The sequence below is a fragment of the Lepidochelys kempii genome, chromosome 25 (assembly GCF_965140265.1).
Source record: "Lepidochelys kempii isolate rLepKem1 chromosome 25, rLepKem1.hap2, whole genome shotgun sequence".
In the NCBI taxonomy this organism is placed as follows: Eukaryota; Metazoa; Chordata; order Testudines; family Cheloniidae; genus Lepidochelys; species Lepidochelys kempii.
The window spans coordinates 8,127,563-8,144,092 of NC_133280.1; the positions used below are offsets into that span (position 1 = coordinate 8,127,563).

Genomic DNA, 16,530 nt, shown 5'->3' on the forward strand with positions numbered 1-16,530 from the left:
GGGGGCTCGGCAGGGTAGTCCAGATGCAGGAGGGTGGGGCTCGCAGGGGAAGAGGAAGTCCTGTCCTCCCAAGCTGGGGCTAGCAGCTAAGCCCAGCGCAGGGTAGGGGCCACCGGCCAGGGCATCCTCAGCTCCCCCTCCCCACCCGCGCAGTGATTTCCTCTCTGCCTGCTGCTCCAGGTGCCTGAAATGATGTGCCCGCACTACGGGGAAGGGGCATGTGACCACTCTTGCAGCTTCCCTTTGCTTCCCCATCAGAAAGTCATTTTTCTAACTCTATTCCTAAGATAGAGTTTTGTAATTATGAACAAGATAATGTACGGTTTCCAGGTGCCATCTCAGGAGAAAAAAAGTTACTTAAAAATACTAAAAAGAAGAGTAAAGATCCTTTTGTCCATGTATAAAGGGATATTGAGGCAAGTTAAATTGACCTCATTCACTTGAAGACAATGCTGTGTCCTTGTCGCAGCATGGGACTGGCTTTTCCTCCATGAAAATGTTTTCAGTATTTGTTTTCCGGGCAAATTTGGCACTGGTCGTATACAATACCTGGCAATACAACTTAATTTGACTGCTCAGTGGCAGTCAGTCTGCTCAGCAGCAATGTGATAGTCAAAAGGAGTTGGTTGGACAGCAGAAAAGAGAGGTGTGGATGTCTGGGAATGGCAAGCCGTACTGTGAGGAACCAGATGAGCCCTTGCTTGTTGAAAGGAGTGGAAAAAAAATTTGGGTTATGAGCTGCATTTGTTTTAGAAAGATGGGAATGGGGAATCACTGAGCCAGAAGGAGGCAGGGAACTGTTGTGGGTGGTTGGATTGGTGGCAATGAATGACCAACCTTTAAGAGAGGATTGGAGGAATGAGGGGAGCTCCAGATGAGCCAAATGGGGTGTGTGGATTGGAGGTGAGATCCTGGCCAGAACTGGCAGAGACATGACAGAGAGCAGAGCTCCCAGAGGTGGTTACATTCCTACAAATGATCAAGCACCACTTCCTCAGAGAGATTCCAGAGGTTGTCCTTCACTAAAAACCCAAGCTGTGTTTATTCTAATGAGAACTAGGGAACAACTGTCCATGCATAAAGTGAAACATGCCGTTAACACTACATTACTCCTTGCCGTGCAGTGAAGAAGAACATGAAGGGGTCATCCCAAAGGACAAGCTCATCAGCCTGTGTAAATACGATCCTATCCTGAAATGGATGAGAAGCTGTGATCACATCCTGTATCAGGCCCTGGTGGAGATCCTCATCCCTGACGTGCTAAGGCCGGTGCCTGGTAAATATGTTGTGAAGTGATCAGAATGGCCTGGGGAGCCCGGACTCTTGCCCAACTTTCCCAACTTTTTTTTACTGTTTCACTCCATATTGTGCGATAGAAATAGATGGGTCACTGCGGTTGGCTACCACTTGCCATAAAGGCTGGTGCAGAAGGGTTTTGTTTTGTATTAGAGCTTGTATGTTATGGCAACAGCCGTCTCCTCCGAATGATTCCCATCCGTATCATGGCTCCTGGATGCTTTGATGTATTTTTTCCATCTTTTAAAAATTCAGTTAATCACATTATCACAGCCTCAGGCTTTGGCCAGGAACCAAACTGGAAAATGTAGGCTTAATACGCATAGAATGTATTTAAGCATAATTAATCCATGTTGAATACTTCCTTAGAGATGTGTGTCTTTCTGTTATGTCACATCATTCTGGCCCAGACTGCACATTATGGATTTTTCTCTCTCTCTGTATATATTGATACTGGTTTGGGAGATTAGCATGGGATGCAGAGGCTTTTACCCCCAAGCCCCTGATTCAGCAATCACTGAAGTCTCACTGCAAGCAATGAGAGTGAAGCACATGTTATGTACTTTACTGGATCAGTCCCTCATTCACTAGCTCAGACTCTGTCCATGTCAATAGTGACCAAAAGGTACTGCCAGCTGATGTCTCTTTGGTGAGCTAATGGCATCAGTGCAGTCACTAGTGGCAGAAAACCACCACTGTGTGCCCTTCTGTTGGCAGGAGAGGAAGGATGGTCTGGAGGTTTGTGTACTAAGCTGGGACTCTGGAAACATGAGTTCAGCTCCTAGCTTTGCCACAGACTTCTTGTGTGACCTTGGGAGAGTCACTTGAGGCCATCTTTTTAAAGGTACTGTATTTAGGTAACTAACTCCCATTGAAATCAGTGTGAGTTAAATACCTTTAAAAAGCTGGGTCTTTTGTCTCTCTTTGCCTCAGTCCCCCTTCTGTAAAATGGGGATGATAGCACTTCCCTACCTCTGGGGGCAGTGAGGATAAATACACAAATCATTGTGAGATGCTCAAATACAACCGTAATGCGGGCCAGGTAAGTACTTTAAGTGTTCAGTTTTAATGGAAGAGGCAAGGACCAAGTGGGCTATAAATGGCCCCGGTATAGGTGGGGTTGTATATGTCAGGATGGAAGCAGGATTGTTAGCTAGGCGGCGTGGAGAAAACTCTTGGTGTCGCTGCCTGGCTTTGTCCGGGAATAAACAAGGTTTGCTTCTTTAGAACTGCCAGGCCCGCCCCTTTCACAACATCACAGTTACTGAAAGTGAAAACTTATTTTTTAAATGCCTCTTTTCTGTCCGCGATTTTTGTTGTTCACCACAAACCCAGCAAAAATATATTAAAAAACATGTTTATTTGCTATTGTGACCTAGTAAATAAAAAGGAACACGTTAAATTGGTTTTGATGCAAAAACAACCAAAAAGGCACTTTAACAATATAGCTTTACAATGGACACAAGGCAAAACATTTGCAAACCTGGGTACACAGAGTTGGGCTCTGAACTCCATATTTAGGCAACTAAATAAGTGACCTAGTTTTCAGAGATGCCAAGAATCTGCAGCTTCCATTCACTTCACATCTCTGAACACTAGGCTACTTTTGTTTAGTTGCTCAAATATGGATTTAACAGCCTGCCTTCAGGCACCCAGCTTTGAAAATGTTAGCCAAGGTCCTCAGTAAAAGCCTGTCTCCATAAGTACCTTTTGCACAGAAGCTTAATTGTCATTATTGGTCCATACTGGTCAGAGAATGGACTCTGATGTTGGGCCTTATTGCTAATTGCATATCAAACAAAAGAGATTCACAGATTCCAAGGCCAGAAGGGACCATTGTGATCATCTAATCTGACCTCCTGTAGAACACAGGCCACAGAACTCACCCAAAATAATTCCTGTTTGAACTATAGCATAGCTTTGAAAAAAATGATCCCATCTTGTTTTTAAAAGGCAATTGATAGCTTCAGTGCTGTGAACTTCTAGTCATCTGTAATTTTCATACTCTGGCCCACCCATGCACTTGAACATTATTGTTGTTATTATAGATGCCAGTAGTCTTAGAAAAGTGTTCACATGTGCCTCAGATAATAAGAGAGAGCTATTTAATTTGTTGGATAAAAATCACAGCCTGATTAATATATTTCAGTGTCCGTTACTTTGCAAGACCCCAATGGACTGCATTCATTGGATTAATCTGTAACGGCACTAGACTCCCATGGTACAATTTCTGATCCAATAGCTATTATCTCGATTTAATATCTCCCAGGGTGGTTCGAGGCTGACAGGTCTCATTAAAGCAATTTGGAAAAGCCGCTTTAACTATCCTGACTTCTCTCTTGCAGGCACCTTGACGCAAGCCATCCGCAATTTTGCGAAGAGTTTGGAAGGATGGCTGATGAATGCAATGAGCGATTTCCCCCCACAGATAGTCCAGACAAAGGTAAACAGCGGGAGTTTGTTACAAACAGGGGGAAGTGTTTTGTAACAGTTTTGTGCAGTGGTTCCAAGCCACTGGTATTTCAGGCTTTGGTGACTGGCACTCCTGGCTCACCTTAATGACATGCCTCTGCTGGGCCTTGTTACACCATCACTGCTCACTTGGCCAGTTGGGCATAATCCGTGCTCAACTAAGCGTAATAAACAGGCAATGTTGAGCCAGAATAGCAAGATGTGGGGAGAGGTCCATGATAACCTGACATGGACATCTGGATGTGGTGATATCTCCTCATGGGATATATGGTCATAGCCGCTTCATCTCATGAAGTATGTATGCTGGAGCCTGGATTTGCTATTTCTAACTCCAGGCTTCAAATGTAGTACTCAACAGCGAAGATTAATGGTTCAGACACGGTGTTCATCAAGCACTTACCACACCCTGTAGTTGCAGATAAAACAGTGTGCAATAAGGCATCTGCAATGGAATGATGCTTTCCTGGAGAGAGAGCTGGAATGCAGGCAGTGACTGAGGAGCATTGGCAGGTCTTGTTTAACTGCACTGCCTCCTCTACTTGTCACTTCTGCCAGCCTTTGATTTACATAAGCACTAAATTGTCCAAGCTGATAACCGTGATCAAAGCTGCTCACTTTCCGCTCCAGTCATACGTTTCTGTAACAGTCACCCCTGCTGCTGACATGGAGTCAAGGGTTCCACTCTGAGAACTTATTTAGACAAATGAAGTGACGGGATTGCCTTGGGAGGATCACAGAAATGTAGGGATGGAAGGGACCATGAGAGGTCATAAAGTCCAGCTTCTGCATTGACACAGCATCGACGATATCTTCTCTGTCTACTACTTCTCTATCCATGAGGCCAGTACCCTTTCAAAGAAGAAAATTAGGTTGATATGAAGTAGCAATGAGCTATTTCAGTGAAGAGTGCTAGCAAAGATTTTTAAGTAGCAGCATCAATAGAAGAGTGTTGTGCCTTTATGCAGTAGCCAAGAGTGGCTTAGTGCTTGTGTCCAAAGTGTTTTGGAAGGTATGTGTGTAACGGCCCTGTGGTCTTTGTACCTTTTACAGGTTGGAGTAGTGAGTGCCTTTGCACAGACATTACGGAGATACACTTCCCTGAACCATCTGGCTCAGGCAGCTCGCGCTGTGCTCCAAAACACCTCCCAGATAAACCAGATGCTCAGCGACCTCAATCGAGTGGACTTCGCCAACGTGCAGGTGACTTTTTGATGTTTCAGTTGAGGCCGCGAGATGTGGTGCAGGGATTCTTAAACTACAGTGGCCTGCAGAAACCTGACTGGTCACATAATGCTAGCTCCTCCTTATTTCCAACTACCAGATTGCACTACAAGACAATGAAGCATACATTAAATGCTTTCCCAGTATTGCTTTTCTAGGAAAACAGTTGCTATAGGTGCCAAAGGGATGTCATACAGTTGTGAGTAGGAAAGGAGGTGTCCACAAGACAATCACTTTATAAAATGGGGCTCATGCTATGGACAAGTTTGAGAAGCCCTGATTTTAGTGCTTTGGGCAGGGGACTGGGAGTCTCCTGAGTCTTAATCCTGATTTTTAGCAGGTCACAACCTCTCTGTGCTTCAGGTTCCCACCCAATGAAACAGGAACGCTAGTACTGACCTACACCATGTGGTGGGTTGAGAGGCTTATTAATGTTTAAAAACCACTTTGATATCGGTTGGTGAAAGGGTTAATGTTTGGGATTTTCAGAAGTGCGTGTGTGATTTAGAAGTATAGGTCCCTTTTAAAACCTACAGGACTTGTGCGCCTAAATCTCATAAATGCTTTTGAAAATTTCACCCAGAACTAAAGAGTTAGGTGCCCAAATCCCATTTAACTCAGTGGCAGTTTAGAACATAAGAACAGCCATACTGGGTCAGACCAAAGGTCCATCTAGCTCAATATCCTGTCTTCCAACAGTGGCCAATGCCAGTTGCTTTAAAGGGAATGAACGGAACAGGTAATCATCAGGTGATCCATCCTCTGTCATCCACTCCCACCTTCTGGCAAACAGAGGCTAGAGACACCATCCCTGTCCATCCTGGCTAATAGCCATAGATGGATCTATCCTCCGTGAATTTATCTAGTTCTTTTTTTAATCCTGTTATAGTTTTGGCCTTCACAACATCTTCTGGCAAAGAGTTCCACAGGCTGCCTGTGCATTGTGTGAAGAAATACTTTCTTTTGTTTGTTTTAAACCTACTGCCTATTAGCACCTAATGAGACATCTTTTGAAAATCCCAGATGTTGCTGCTACATACAGAAGTTCTAGTCATGGAGTACTGTGCCAGAATGTTATTCTGCTGACTTGACGTCTTTTCCTTTGCCAGATATGAGTCAGGATGCACCAAAAGCCATGAGATGGAATGAACAGCAGTTTTGCTCAGGCATGTAAATATTGATTTCTAATTTCCTCTTGTGCCCTTGGCAGGAGCAAGCCTCATGGGTGTGCCAGTGTGAAGAAGGCATGGTGCAGAAGCTGGAGCAGGATTTCAAACTCACACTACAGCAGCAGAGCTCCCTTGATCAGTGGGCCAGTTGGCTGGATAACGTTGTCACCCAAGTTCTAAAGCACCACGAGGACAGCCCCAGCTTCCCCAAGGCAGCTAGGCAGTTCCTGCTGAAGTGGTCCTTCTATAGGTACAGGTCTTTTTTTATCCTGGAAATGTATATGTACCTGCTGGGAACTTCTAAATACCTTGCTGCTAAATTGTATTTTGTCCATCCGCAGGCCAGACTTCAAAAAGAAAAGCCATCCAAGGTCAATATCCTAAAACCTGGGTCCCTAAAGTTAGGTTCCTAAATCACTCTACCCTGGCGTGAATGACTACACGAGTGTTTAGGGCAATGGAAAATCAGGCCCTGATTCTCTGTCTTAGTTCCCCATCTGTGAATTGGGGATAATAATCCGAATCTCCTTTGCTAGGGGGTTTGTGAGGCTAAATTAACTAATGTTCTTAAAGTGCTTTGAGATTTTGGGTGAAAGGAAGAATTTAACGATTGCGTGTTAGGTACTGCACAGTATGACTCAGCATTTCCCATGATTCTCCCCACTCTAGAATTCACACCAGCCAATCTGTGGTTCTAAAATGTGTCCAAAATGTTTTGTTTCCCAACCATTCTCTAGCTCTATGGTGATCCGTGACCTCACCTTGCGCAGTGCTGCCAGCTTTGGTTCCTTCCACCTGATTCGCCTGCTCTATGATGAATACATGTTTTATCTGGTAGAGCATCGTGTTGCCCAGGCAACAGGGGAGACACCAATTGCTGTAATGGGAGAGGTGAGCACTATTTATGCCCCAGTAACAGAACCCAAACTGAACAGTGGTTAAAGGGACACCACCAGCTACCCTGTGCTCTGAACATGTTGTACCAGCCATTTTTTCTGAAGGATTCACTAATTTTTGGTGCCTCTGTTTTTGGCACCTAACTTGAGATGCCCTGGGCCTGACCTTTCAGTTTCTTCCTATTGAATGACCAGGAGTTGAGTGCTCAGCACCTCTGAAAATCACACACAAATTGGCTCAAGTTGGGTACCAGAATATGGAAGCACGCAGTTGATGGCACTTTGGGGGAGTGTGTCTAAGACATCCCTGCAAGTTACATACCCAAATCCTATTGACTTTTAATGGGATGGAGCACCTAGCTCCTCTAGCCCCTCAAAAACCTCAACCTATGTCCACAGTCAACCACTTCCCCTCTTTGGGTTTTTGAGGGAAAAGTATTTTTACAAATCACAACACTTTGCCAAATCTTTGGGGTTTTATGACTGTGGGCCTCGGACACAGGTGCTACACTTAAAGCCACTGCCAAATCACTTTTTAAACCGACTGGATCTCAAGTTTATAGTGTCCCCTTAAAGCTTGCTGTCCACATAGAAAATATTTAGTAAGAAAGTTTCCTTGTTAGTATTAACATGCTAGATTAAAACAAATAAATTTAAAAATCTAATTTGCAATGTGGAGTTTATACTGTTGTTGGTTTTTTTCCCTGCAACTGACACAGTGAACCTAGACAAGTCAAGTTTCACCATCTGTTTAGTTAGTTTCACTTTCTGATTCTGATCCATTAGCCCAGGACTTAATTTTCTTAGGACCTCAACACTGCAGTGGATTGTTTAAATACACAAAAACTTGTTTTAATTAGAAAAGAATTTTAAAATGCTATGGAATTATTTCTGTTTATAGTTCTAACAAGCCCTGATTGTGGGCTTTAACTGTTTGACAGTTGGATTTTCCTTCGTTAGACTCTTGTAAATATTTGTATGCGCCATAAACTTCAGAAGGAGAAGGATTCTTCAGAGCATAAGAGAACTAATCCCATCTTTTCACGTACATCTCCTCAGTATTTTATTGCTCTTACTAACTTATGTTCTTACTACAGCTTTGTTTTTCATGGTCTTACCCAGCAGTTCAGCTGGTGCCTCAATTATTATAAAGTAATAAGGCACTGCAAGAAGTCAGAGAAGTATTTATCATTCCAGGTGACTTACTAAAATAACAGAGGCAAGCAAAATAACTAATGCAGCTGATTTAAAGTTGCTCTTTAAAGGCTGTCTGAGTGGCCATGGTAAGGTGAAAGGCCTCACGGTAGCTCTGCTTCCTCTTTCAGTTGCTGGATACACACACGCAACGTGAATGCTATTTATTGCAATCCAATGACTGCTGTTAAGAGCAGAGCAGACAGGCAGCAGAGAGGGAAGGTGCCATGTGCGTATGGTTGTGTGTGTGCCTGTGAGCCCAGAGAAACCCAGCATCCTGCCATTTGATGCTGACAGGTTGCTCAGCACAAGTTTGCGCTTGTTTAGTGCTTCAAGCCTAATTCCACAAGGAGCTCACAGATTTGCAGACTGAGTTTAGGGTCCTGTAAGGTAGAAGTTTGGGCCTCACAGCTAGATACATTCTTTAAAAAGGGATGCTGTCTTTGACAAGGGCCAAGTGGTTATCCAATTCAGGATACTCTATCCTGTAGGAGAAAATTAACTGGGGATAAAAACTAGTAGTGTCTGGTGTCTCAGTGGCCTAGAGGAGTGGCAATAGGAGATGGAGCCTTTCACCTCTGAAGCCACTGCTTTGAGTCTAGCCTAGGTATGTTAGTCCCTGCCATCTCCCAGCTGTGCAGTGTTGACAGTGTTCCCAGTAGATCGCGAGCACCTCAACTGGCACTAATCTGCCCCCTTAATAGATACATCCAAAGAAAGGCCAAGCATTGAACGGGCCATGGAGACTGAATCCTCCTTTCTGTCTAGCTCAGCAGTGAGGCACTCTGGGGACAGCACACAAGGAGTTTTAGAGCCCTCAGCGTGGTGCCTTTGACCAACACTGACTCTCAGCAGCTCTCTTTGTCCAGGAGGTGGAACTGTGGCCATACAAGCAGAAGATCGTATTTTAAATGAAAGAAATTGCCTTGCACAGAGCTGTCTGATCTACAGATGTCAAGTAACAATAAAAACTCGAAAGAGGCAAATATGTTTTGCTTGTTTGTGATTAGAGCAGTTTACTGACCGAGATCTACAGATGAAGAGCGCCGTAAGAGTGCTACCTATTATTAGCTATTACTGGAGCTCGTGAGAACTACAGTAATACAAATAATAATATAAATGCTCTGGGTATTACATTTTTTTAAAAACAAAATTTAGGTCCAAGTCTCTAATAGTGATGGTCTGCTCGCGATTTCAGAAATGGATAAGCAAGTTTCTCCTCTTACATTACGAGAGTCAATTTCTGTCTCTTGAGCTGTGTATGGGCTTTGTGCATGTTAGATACAAATTTGCTCACTGACTTAAATGGGAGCTGTGATGGGTTCCTCCCGGGGTTCCACCTAGAGTGGGGTACCACGGAGCCCCCTGACCCTCCAGCCTGGGCTCCCACTCATCCTGTGAGGCTGTGACAAGCTGCACACCCACTCCCAGTCTCACATTCTCACCAGCACACAGGTAGAGACACACACACATAATAATGCCTGCATCTGTAATTTTCACTCCATGCAGCTGAAGAAGTGGGTTTTTTACCCATGAAAGCTTATGCCCAAATAAATTTGTTAGTCTTTAAGGTGCCACCGGACTCCTCATTCCTTTTTGTAAGAAAAAGGTAACAGCTAGAAGTGACACAGATCTTTAGATGGTTGCCCAGCCCAGTCGTGATATTTAGCACTTCTGTACCATGTTAGTTCTTCAACATCACTGTACAAACATTAAACAAACTTAATCTAAAGCCTTTCAGCTTTTGAATCACTAGGAGTTGACAAAACAGAGCTATTCCCTGAACAAAAAGACTTCACTGAAAATCAGCATCTTAAAAGAACCATTAAGGATCTTTCAAAAGAACAGTCCAACCAAGGCTGCTGTAGTGATACTCTTGTTACATTAAAAAGAACAGGAGGACTTGTGGCACCTTAGAGACTAACCCATTTATTTGTTACATTAAGGCTGGTGTAGAATGAAGGGAGAGCTTCCTGTTTCATTTGCAGGTGTAAATCAAGCAGACCTTGCTTATTTTTTTCCTTAAAGTGCTCAGAGTTTAGGGGAGGAAAGTGAATGAGATTCTGCTTATCCCAGGTGTGAAAAAGCAGACGGGACCAAAATCTATTCTTGTGCAAAAATCTCTTCTCCCTGAAGTCAAGAAGACTCCACAGGTGTGACTGTCAGCAGGAATTGGCCTGTGTTCTCATTCCCTTCTCGAATCACACACATTCCATGCTACCCAACGTTTTCCACTTGGGAAAGAAGTCCTCATTTTTCTGCCCCAACTCAAACTCACTAACTTCAGGTTTATTTAGCTTTAAGTTTTTGGAATGAAACTCAAAAGAAATCAAATGTGAGGTACTTTTATGATGGATTATACTGCTGGAGAACCAGCAAATGGACAGAACCTGCCTTTAGTCTATTCAACTAGTCTGTCATCGCCTGTTAAGAAGTGGATTTAAAATTCTTGAGAGGGGGGGAGGGAGAAACCCACAACATTGTGTGTAGAGCTTCCTCCAGTGCTTTTGCAACCCCTTAAAAGTACAAAGATGCCTTGGCCTGTGGAACTAGGTTGAGTATAAGGAAAGAACTTAGTTGCCCTGTGCATCCCAGTACAGAAAAATACATCATAGAAAAAAATTAGATTTCTTTGATTTTTAGTACAGTTCAATACAGTATTGAACACAGTGCATCATACATCTAAAGCCTCTCACTGGAAGGTTCTGTAAAAGTTCAAGGACTGGTATCCAGAATGGGATGGTTTGTTTTGCTGTTCCTACAGACGTGTGGGAATTCGTTCCTTATACATGGGAGGGGCAATTGTTCTGGCTGGAGCTGAATAGAGTGTGTGCAGGTTCTGTGCAAGCTTCCCACCCTACTGCTCTGGTACTACCTCTTCGCCCCCCCGCCACCCCTTTGCCCTGCCCCCCCTCACCCTCCCCAGGAACTCACCTGTTGTCCAGAAACAGGACCCAGCACACATAGAAGATGACAGTGACGGGCACTAGGACCCAGCGTCCTGGAACTCCTGCCAGCCTCAGCACAGGAGAGGGACAGAGGGAGCCTCTTCCCTCCCTGACAGCTAAGCAGAGCTCTGGAGAAATCGGCGGGGGGAGGGCACGCAATGCCTGCTCAAACTACGCCCACGGCTGGCACGGGTTCCCGCGGTAACTGGATTTTTAGTGTCCGGTCACCAGTGTTAACCGGGTGCCTGGCAGTGTGTTCCTGCAGCACGAGCTGCCAGCTGGCTGAGCTCCTTCCAAGCCACAGGAAGCTGCTTTGCCTTTCCTGCTGGCAGGAGCGCTCCAGCAGGGCTGCATGAGCAAGCTGACTCCCCCACTCACCCGGCCCCGGCCATGCCCCCTGCCTGCCCAGTAAGGCCTAAAAATAGGAGGTCCTAAGGCTATAGATTTATTAGTCTAATGGTTAATCTGGCCCTGGAGACAACATCTGGCCTGAATGGTCTTGGGCAAGTCCCTGACTGCTCAGCACCTCCTTCTGTGCTGCTTGGGAATAAGCTGCCAAGATTTGTAACTTCTGTTAAGTGCTTAAAATCAGCTATTAATTAAAATGGGTTTGAAACAGCTGGCAGATGTAAATCCAGGGGACTCTTTAAACCTCACTCATCCGAGTTGTTTTCTCTTTCAGTTCAGTGACCTTGCATCCATGTCCTCAACACTGCTGGATAAAGGTATCGTCCAACTCTGTTATTCTCTCTTTCTCCTCTAGAGCAGGGGTGGACAAACTTTTTGGCCTGAGGGCTGCATTGGGGTTCTGAAACTGTATGGAGGACTGGGTAGCGAAGGCTGTGCCTCTCCAAACAGCCTGGCCCCCGCCCCCTCCCACTTCCAACCCCCTGACTGCCCCCCTCAGAACCTCTGCCCCATCCAACCACCCCCTGTCCCCTGACTGCCCCCCGGGACCTCCTGCCCCTTATCCAACCCGCTCCCGCCCCCTTACCATGCAGCTCAGAGCAGCAGGACTGGCAGCCGCGCTGCCCAGCAGGAGCTTGCAGCCCTGCCACCCAGAGTGCTGGCCGCACGGCAAGCTGAGGCTGTGGGGGAGGTGGGACAGGAGGGGAGGGGCGGGGGGCTAGCCTCCCCGGCCAGAAGTTCAAGGGCCATGCAGGACGGTCCCACAGGCCGTAGTTTGCCCACCTCTGATATAGAGGTAGCTCCTTTAAGTCAATATTCAGTTCATTTGTTGTGGGGAGCAGAAACTTGTGGTCTGGGGATATGGTCAGTTTCCAGGGTGCCATCTCAGGAGAAATAATGTTGCATGAAAATACTTAAAAAAAAAAAAAAAAAGTAAATGAAAACTTGGCGCAACCTACCTCTGGCCTCTGGTTTAACTGAATTGCACCTTTCTATCCCCCCCAAAATGCTGATGCTGGGAATTGTCCTCCACAGATGACATTAGCGACCTTGGAGGCGAGGCAGACGCAGATTCCCGAAGTGTCGGCGAGCCACTAGTGAAGCGAGAACGTAGCGACCCCGGCTACTCGCTGCAGGAGATCTAGAACAGGGACTTGGGTTTCCTCCAGCCAGCTGAAATGTCTGAAGACTTTTGGACCCGGGTTTGAAAGTCAAGCCTGAGTTTCCTAGTACTCGGCGATATTAGTGCCTCTTAGTTTATCTTAATGTTTACTTCTGTTCGAGAAAGGGTTTAAGGCCATGTGAGCATTTGTAAAGGATGCAGCGGTTTGTGAAGAGGGTAGCAGTTTGTCCGTAGAGGAGGAGCCGATTGGAAGCCTGCTTTCTCCATCTGTCTCCATGTAAAAGGAGCACAAGTGGTAGGTGAAGGGTGATGGTTCAAAAAAAATCCATGAAGGACAATGCCTTCATTGTTGACAATGAATTGAATTCCCTGGCCTTGGGATGCTCTCAGGACAGGTTGCTTGAGTCCTGTTGGACTGATCAGGTTGCTTTGGAGTAGAGGGGGTCAGATTAGGGGTTAAGGGGGCTTCTGTTTCAGGGGGAAGGGTTTGGGTTTCTTCTCCACTTTTTCAGACTTCACTGTGATATTGGAACTTGCACCAGTCAGTGCCCGAGAAGAACCCGCCTATGCCCTTTTGGGATGGGGCATCCAGCCTGGCCCTGCCTTTGCCAAATCGTTCACACTGTGGGATTACAGTACAACCTTCTCTTGTACCTACCTGGAGAGAAGGGCCCTGTGCTATGTGTCTGTCTGACCCGTGCAGGGTGGTGCGTAGTGTGTAGTTTGGACTTTGCATGACAACTTTCCTACCCGCTCCTCTGTTACTTGCTGTGTATTGCTGCTTTTAGTCCATGGATGATTCTGTGACCTCCCTGTAAATGGTCCAGAACTCTGACTCTCACGGGAGCGTCTGGGACCCTTTCTGTCTGATCTGAGATACCAAAGGATTTGGAGGAAGCAGCAGCTGGTCACAACATTTGTTCTTTGCCCTCCATGCTCTAATGCGAACAGTAACTGTAGGGAGACAACAAAAGGAATAAGGCACGTACATCCTCACTGGGATATTTCAGCGCAAGGCAGATTCAGGCCTAGAGCCTCAGCACCCGTTATAATTTTTAAGAGTCAGATCTGCCATGCTGCCAAAATGTTGAATGTAGGGTCCGGGGGAGGGGGCACCTAACCCAGGGCACAGGCTCGTGGCATGAGCATGGATGCTGGGGTTACATTGCAGTGCCTTAGGGAGGACCAGCGCACCTGCTTTCCTCTGCCGTTCCAGTTTAAACTGATACAGTAGTGCCTGTCGCTCGGAATACGAGGTCTGAAAACAGTAAATTAGCCAGTTTCCATGTAGCATTCGTGAGCTCCTGGTGGGGCCCTTTGGCCACATTCATGCTCCACCCTACAATGGCAACTCCCAGCCTTGTATCATTTACCACTTCAGGTCATTCTCATTGCTGTGACCGAACACTGAACATGTGTGGCTTAGAGAACTCTGTCCCAATGTGTTTATGTACACTGCTATGGCCTGGAGGGCTTATGTTATGTCATTACCTATGCGGTGTGAGAAGGGACAAAATTCTAGCATCAAACCAAACTGCAAAAAAAGAAAAAAAAAAAAAGTGCAAATCTTTGTGAATAAAGGCGGTGTCATAACTAGCTTTCATTATTCTTTCTGATTTGAGTATTTGCTGTGAGCTTTTCCCAAGACCCTCATGTACATTTGCATATCCAAGTATAATCTATCCGCTCTATAATACTCATTAATTCCAAAAGGTACTAATATTGCAGTAGCAATCTTTTTTAAAGTGTGAGAGCTAAGGGAAAGGAGTCAAGTAGCAGATCTTGCTACAGTACGTTTGTCCATGCGAGGGTGTTGTGTGTCTGTAAATACGTCACAAACTCAGGGAGAGACATGGGAAAGTGAGACTTATTAGCAAAACTAAATTTGTAAAGAATGACACTGCCGAGTGTCCTAGCCAGTGTCTCAACCTCAGATGCTGAGGCTTAAAGACAACCACCCCAGTCTTACATTCCCTTGCTCCTGAAGAATTTGATGTTAACTGCAGTTGTTATTCTTTGCGGCTTGTAACCACTAAATACATCAAACTTCTGCTTGCCACAAATGAGGTCTGCCAGCTATTTTGATAGATGCTCAAAAGGGACATGCACAAAAATCCCCCTTAAAAACAGTAATAAACATGCATGCTCAGACCTATATGAGAACAAATTCTTATGGCCCCACTTCCTTCTTTATCTACCCAAACCCTACTGCAGTTGGTTGCTGTTGTAGGCAGTCAGAGGGGCAAGCACGGGATCCACAGAGGCGGTCTAGTGCATTGTCATTTTAAAGCAAACCTGGTCATCTTACTTTTCAGGCTTAGCCTTTTGCAGGTGACTTTTGGCATGACACAGCTGCTGGTTTGCAGTTGGAGTTATCTGCTTGGGCTATGGGGTTCTGTACTATGGTGCTTGCTGTGAGAGAAGAGGATAGGATCCCACAGTGAGTTGGCACCTCAGAGCCTTAATTACAGAGAATGCCTTACTGCGCCCACCCCCCGACTTTAATCATTGTCAGGGGATGGAAGGGAAGCGGGGGAAACACTGAAGACTTGACAGTCCACCCCCCCAAACATATTCTCCTCCAAATACCATATAAACATGGTTCACAGAGGCAGGTGGTGGAGGGGCCTTTGTACTTATGTCAAACTATCTTTATATAACCTCCCATGTGGCATAGATACAGCTACAAGGGTTTGGGTCTGGCCTGGGAAGCTTTCCTTCCACATGAGTCTGAAAAACAGTAGAGAACAGATGCTAAAAAGTTAGTGATTCTGTGCTGGCCACATGACCAGGGTGCACTGACTGCTCAGGTTCATTTCACGCCTGCTGTCCAGCAAACTCATTCCCAATTTGCTACTGTGCTGGCCAAATAACAAATGCTCTCAGTGAAATGGCCTATGCATAAGGCTTCCACCTCATCTCAGATGCAGAAGGAATAAACATCTACCTACCTTAGTCCTGCTACTGTCATCACTGGAACTACCTGTGGGAGGGATGAGAGCAGGATTTGACTTGGGAACTCCCATTGAACTTAACCCCATAATCATCCATAGCATATGGAGACAGAGGGTAGCAGCTGGCTGGGCCTCACCACCCCTTTCACGTCACCATCAGCCTGCCTTTTGGCAGGGACACAGCCCCTAGCATGCAGCCGCTGGATGGGAAGGCTGAGAAGTTTTCTGGACCCTGTGTTGTGGGCCCCATTTCTAAACCGTTTCTGTAACACCCTTGATCGCAGATGCTGATTTGCTCACTTCCAGTAGTTGCTACAGAATAGAGTCTTGCTGGCAGTGACTTCATTCTCTCTTTTATTTGGCAGCTGCTGAAATATGTAGATAAGTTGTTGTTAATGATTAAAGTGTCAGAAAAGGCCAATTATGGGAGTGTGTAATTTTTTCCCCCTTCCACAAGGAAAAAGGCTTACAAATTGAATCCTTGAGAAACAAATGAAGCAGCTAATCTGACAATATGCACAAGTAACTTGACGAGGGAAGGCCCAGGGTCCAGTGAGTAGGGGCAGGTTTGCCAGAAGAAGTCACAGCTTCTATTCCTTGCTCTCATTACTCACTAGCTCAGTGACCAGGATCAGGTTTCTCTCTGCTGCAGTTTCTCTGTGTCTGTTTGGAGTGCAAGCTCTTGTAGGCTGGAGGGGCTGCGTGCACAGCACTCAGCACCCTGGAGCCAAACTCTTGGTTAGAGCTTCCAGATGCAACTGTCATAATTAGGGCCCTACCAAATTCACAGTCATGAAAAACACAGCACGGACCGTGACCTCTGGTCTCCCCCAGTGATATCTGGGTGTT

General features: G+C 45.7%; 1 protein-coding gene across 5 annotated transcripts in view; it reads left to right on the plus strand.

The window, feature by feature from the left end:
* The window catches only part of RFX2 (regulatory factor X2), a 98,830-nt gene extending 84,507 nt beyond the window's left edge, over positions 1-14,323 (plus strand). For all 5 annotated transcript variants that reach the window (XM_073323871.1, XM_073323868.1, XM_073323872.1 and 2 more), the window contains 7 exons: positions 1,125-1,276; positions 3,642-3,739; positions 4,819-4,968; positions 6,200-6,408; positions 6,896-7,049; positions 11,879-11,921; positions 12,640-14,323. In XM_073323871.1, coding sequence (XP_073179972.1) covers positions 1,125-1,276; positions 3,642-3,739; positions 4,819-4,968; positions 6,200-6,408; positions 6,896-7,049; positions 11,879-11,921; positions 12,640-12,749 — 916 coding nt within the window. In that variant the 3' untranslated portion in view covers positions 12,750-14,323. The remainder of the gene's footprint in view (positions 1-1,124; positions 1,277-3,641; positions 3,740-4,818; positions 4,969-6,199; positions 6,409-6,895; positions 7,050-11,878; positions 11,922-12,639) is intronic.
* Positions 14,324-16,530: the final 2,207 nt, after the last annotated feature.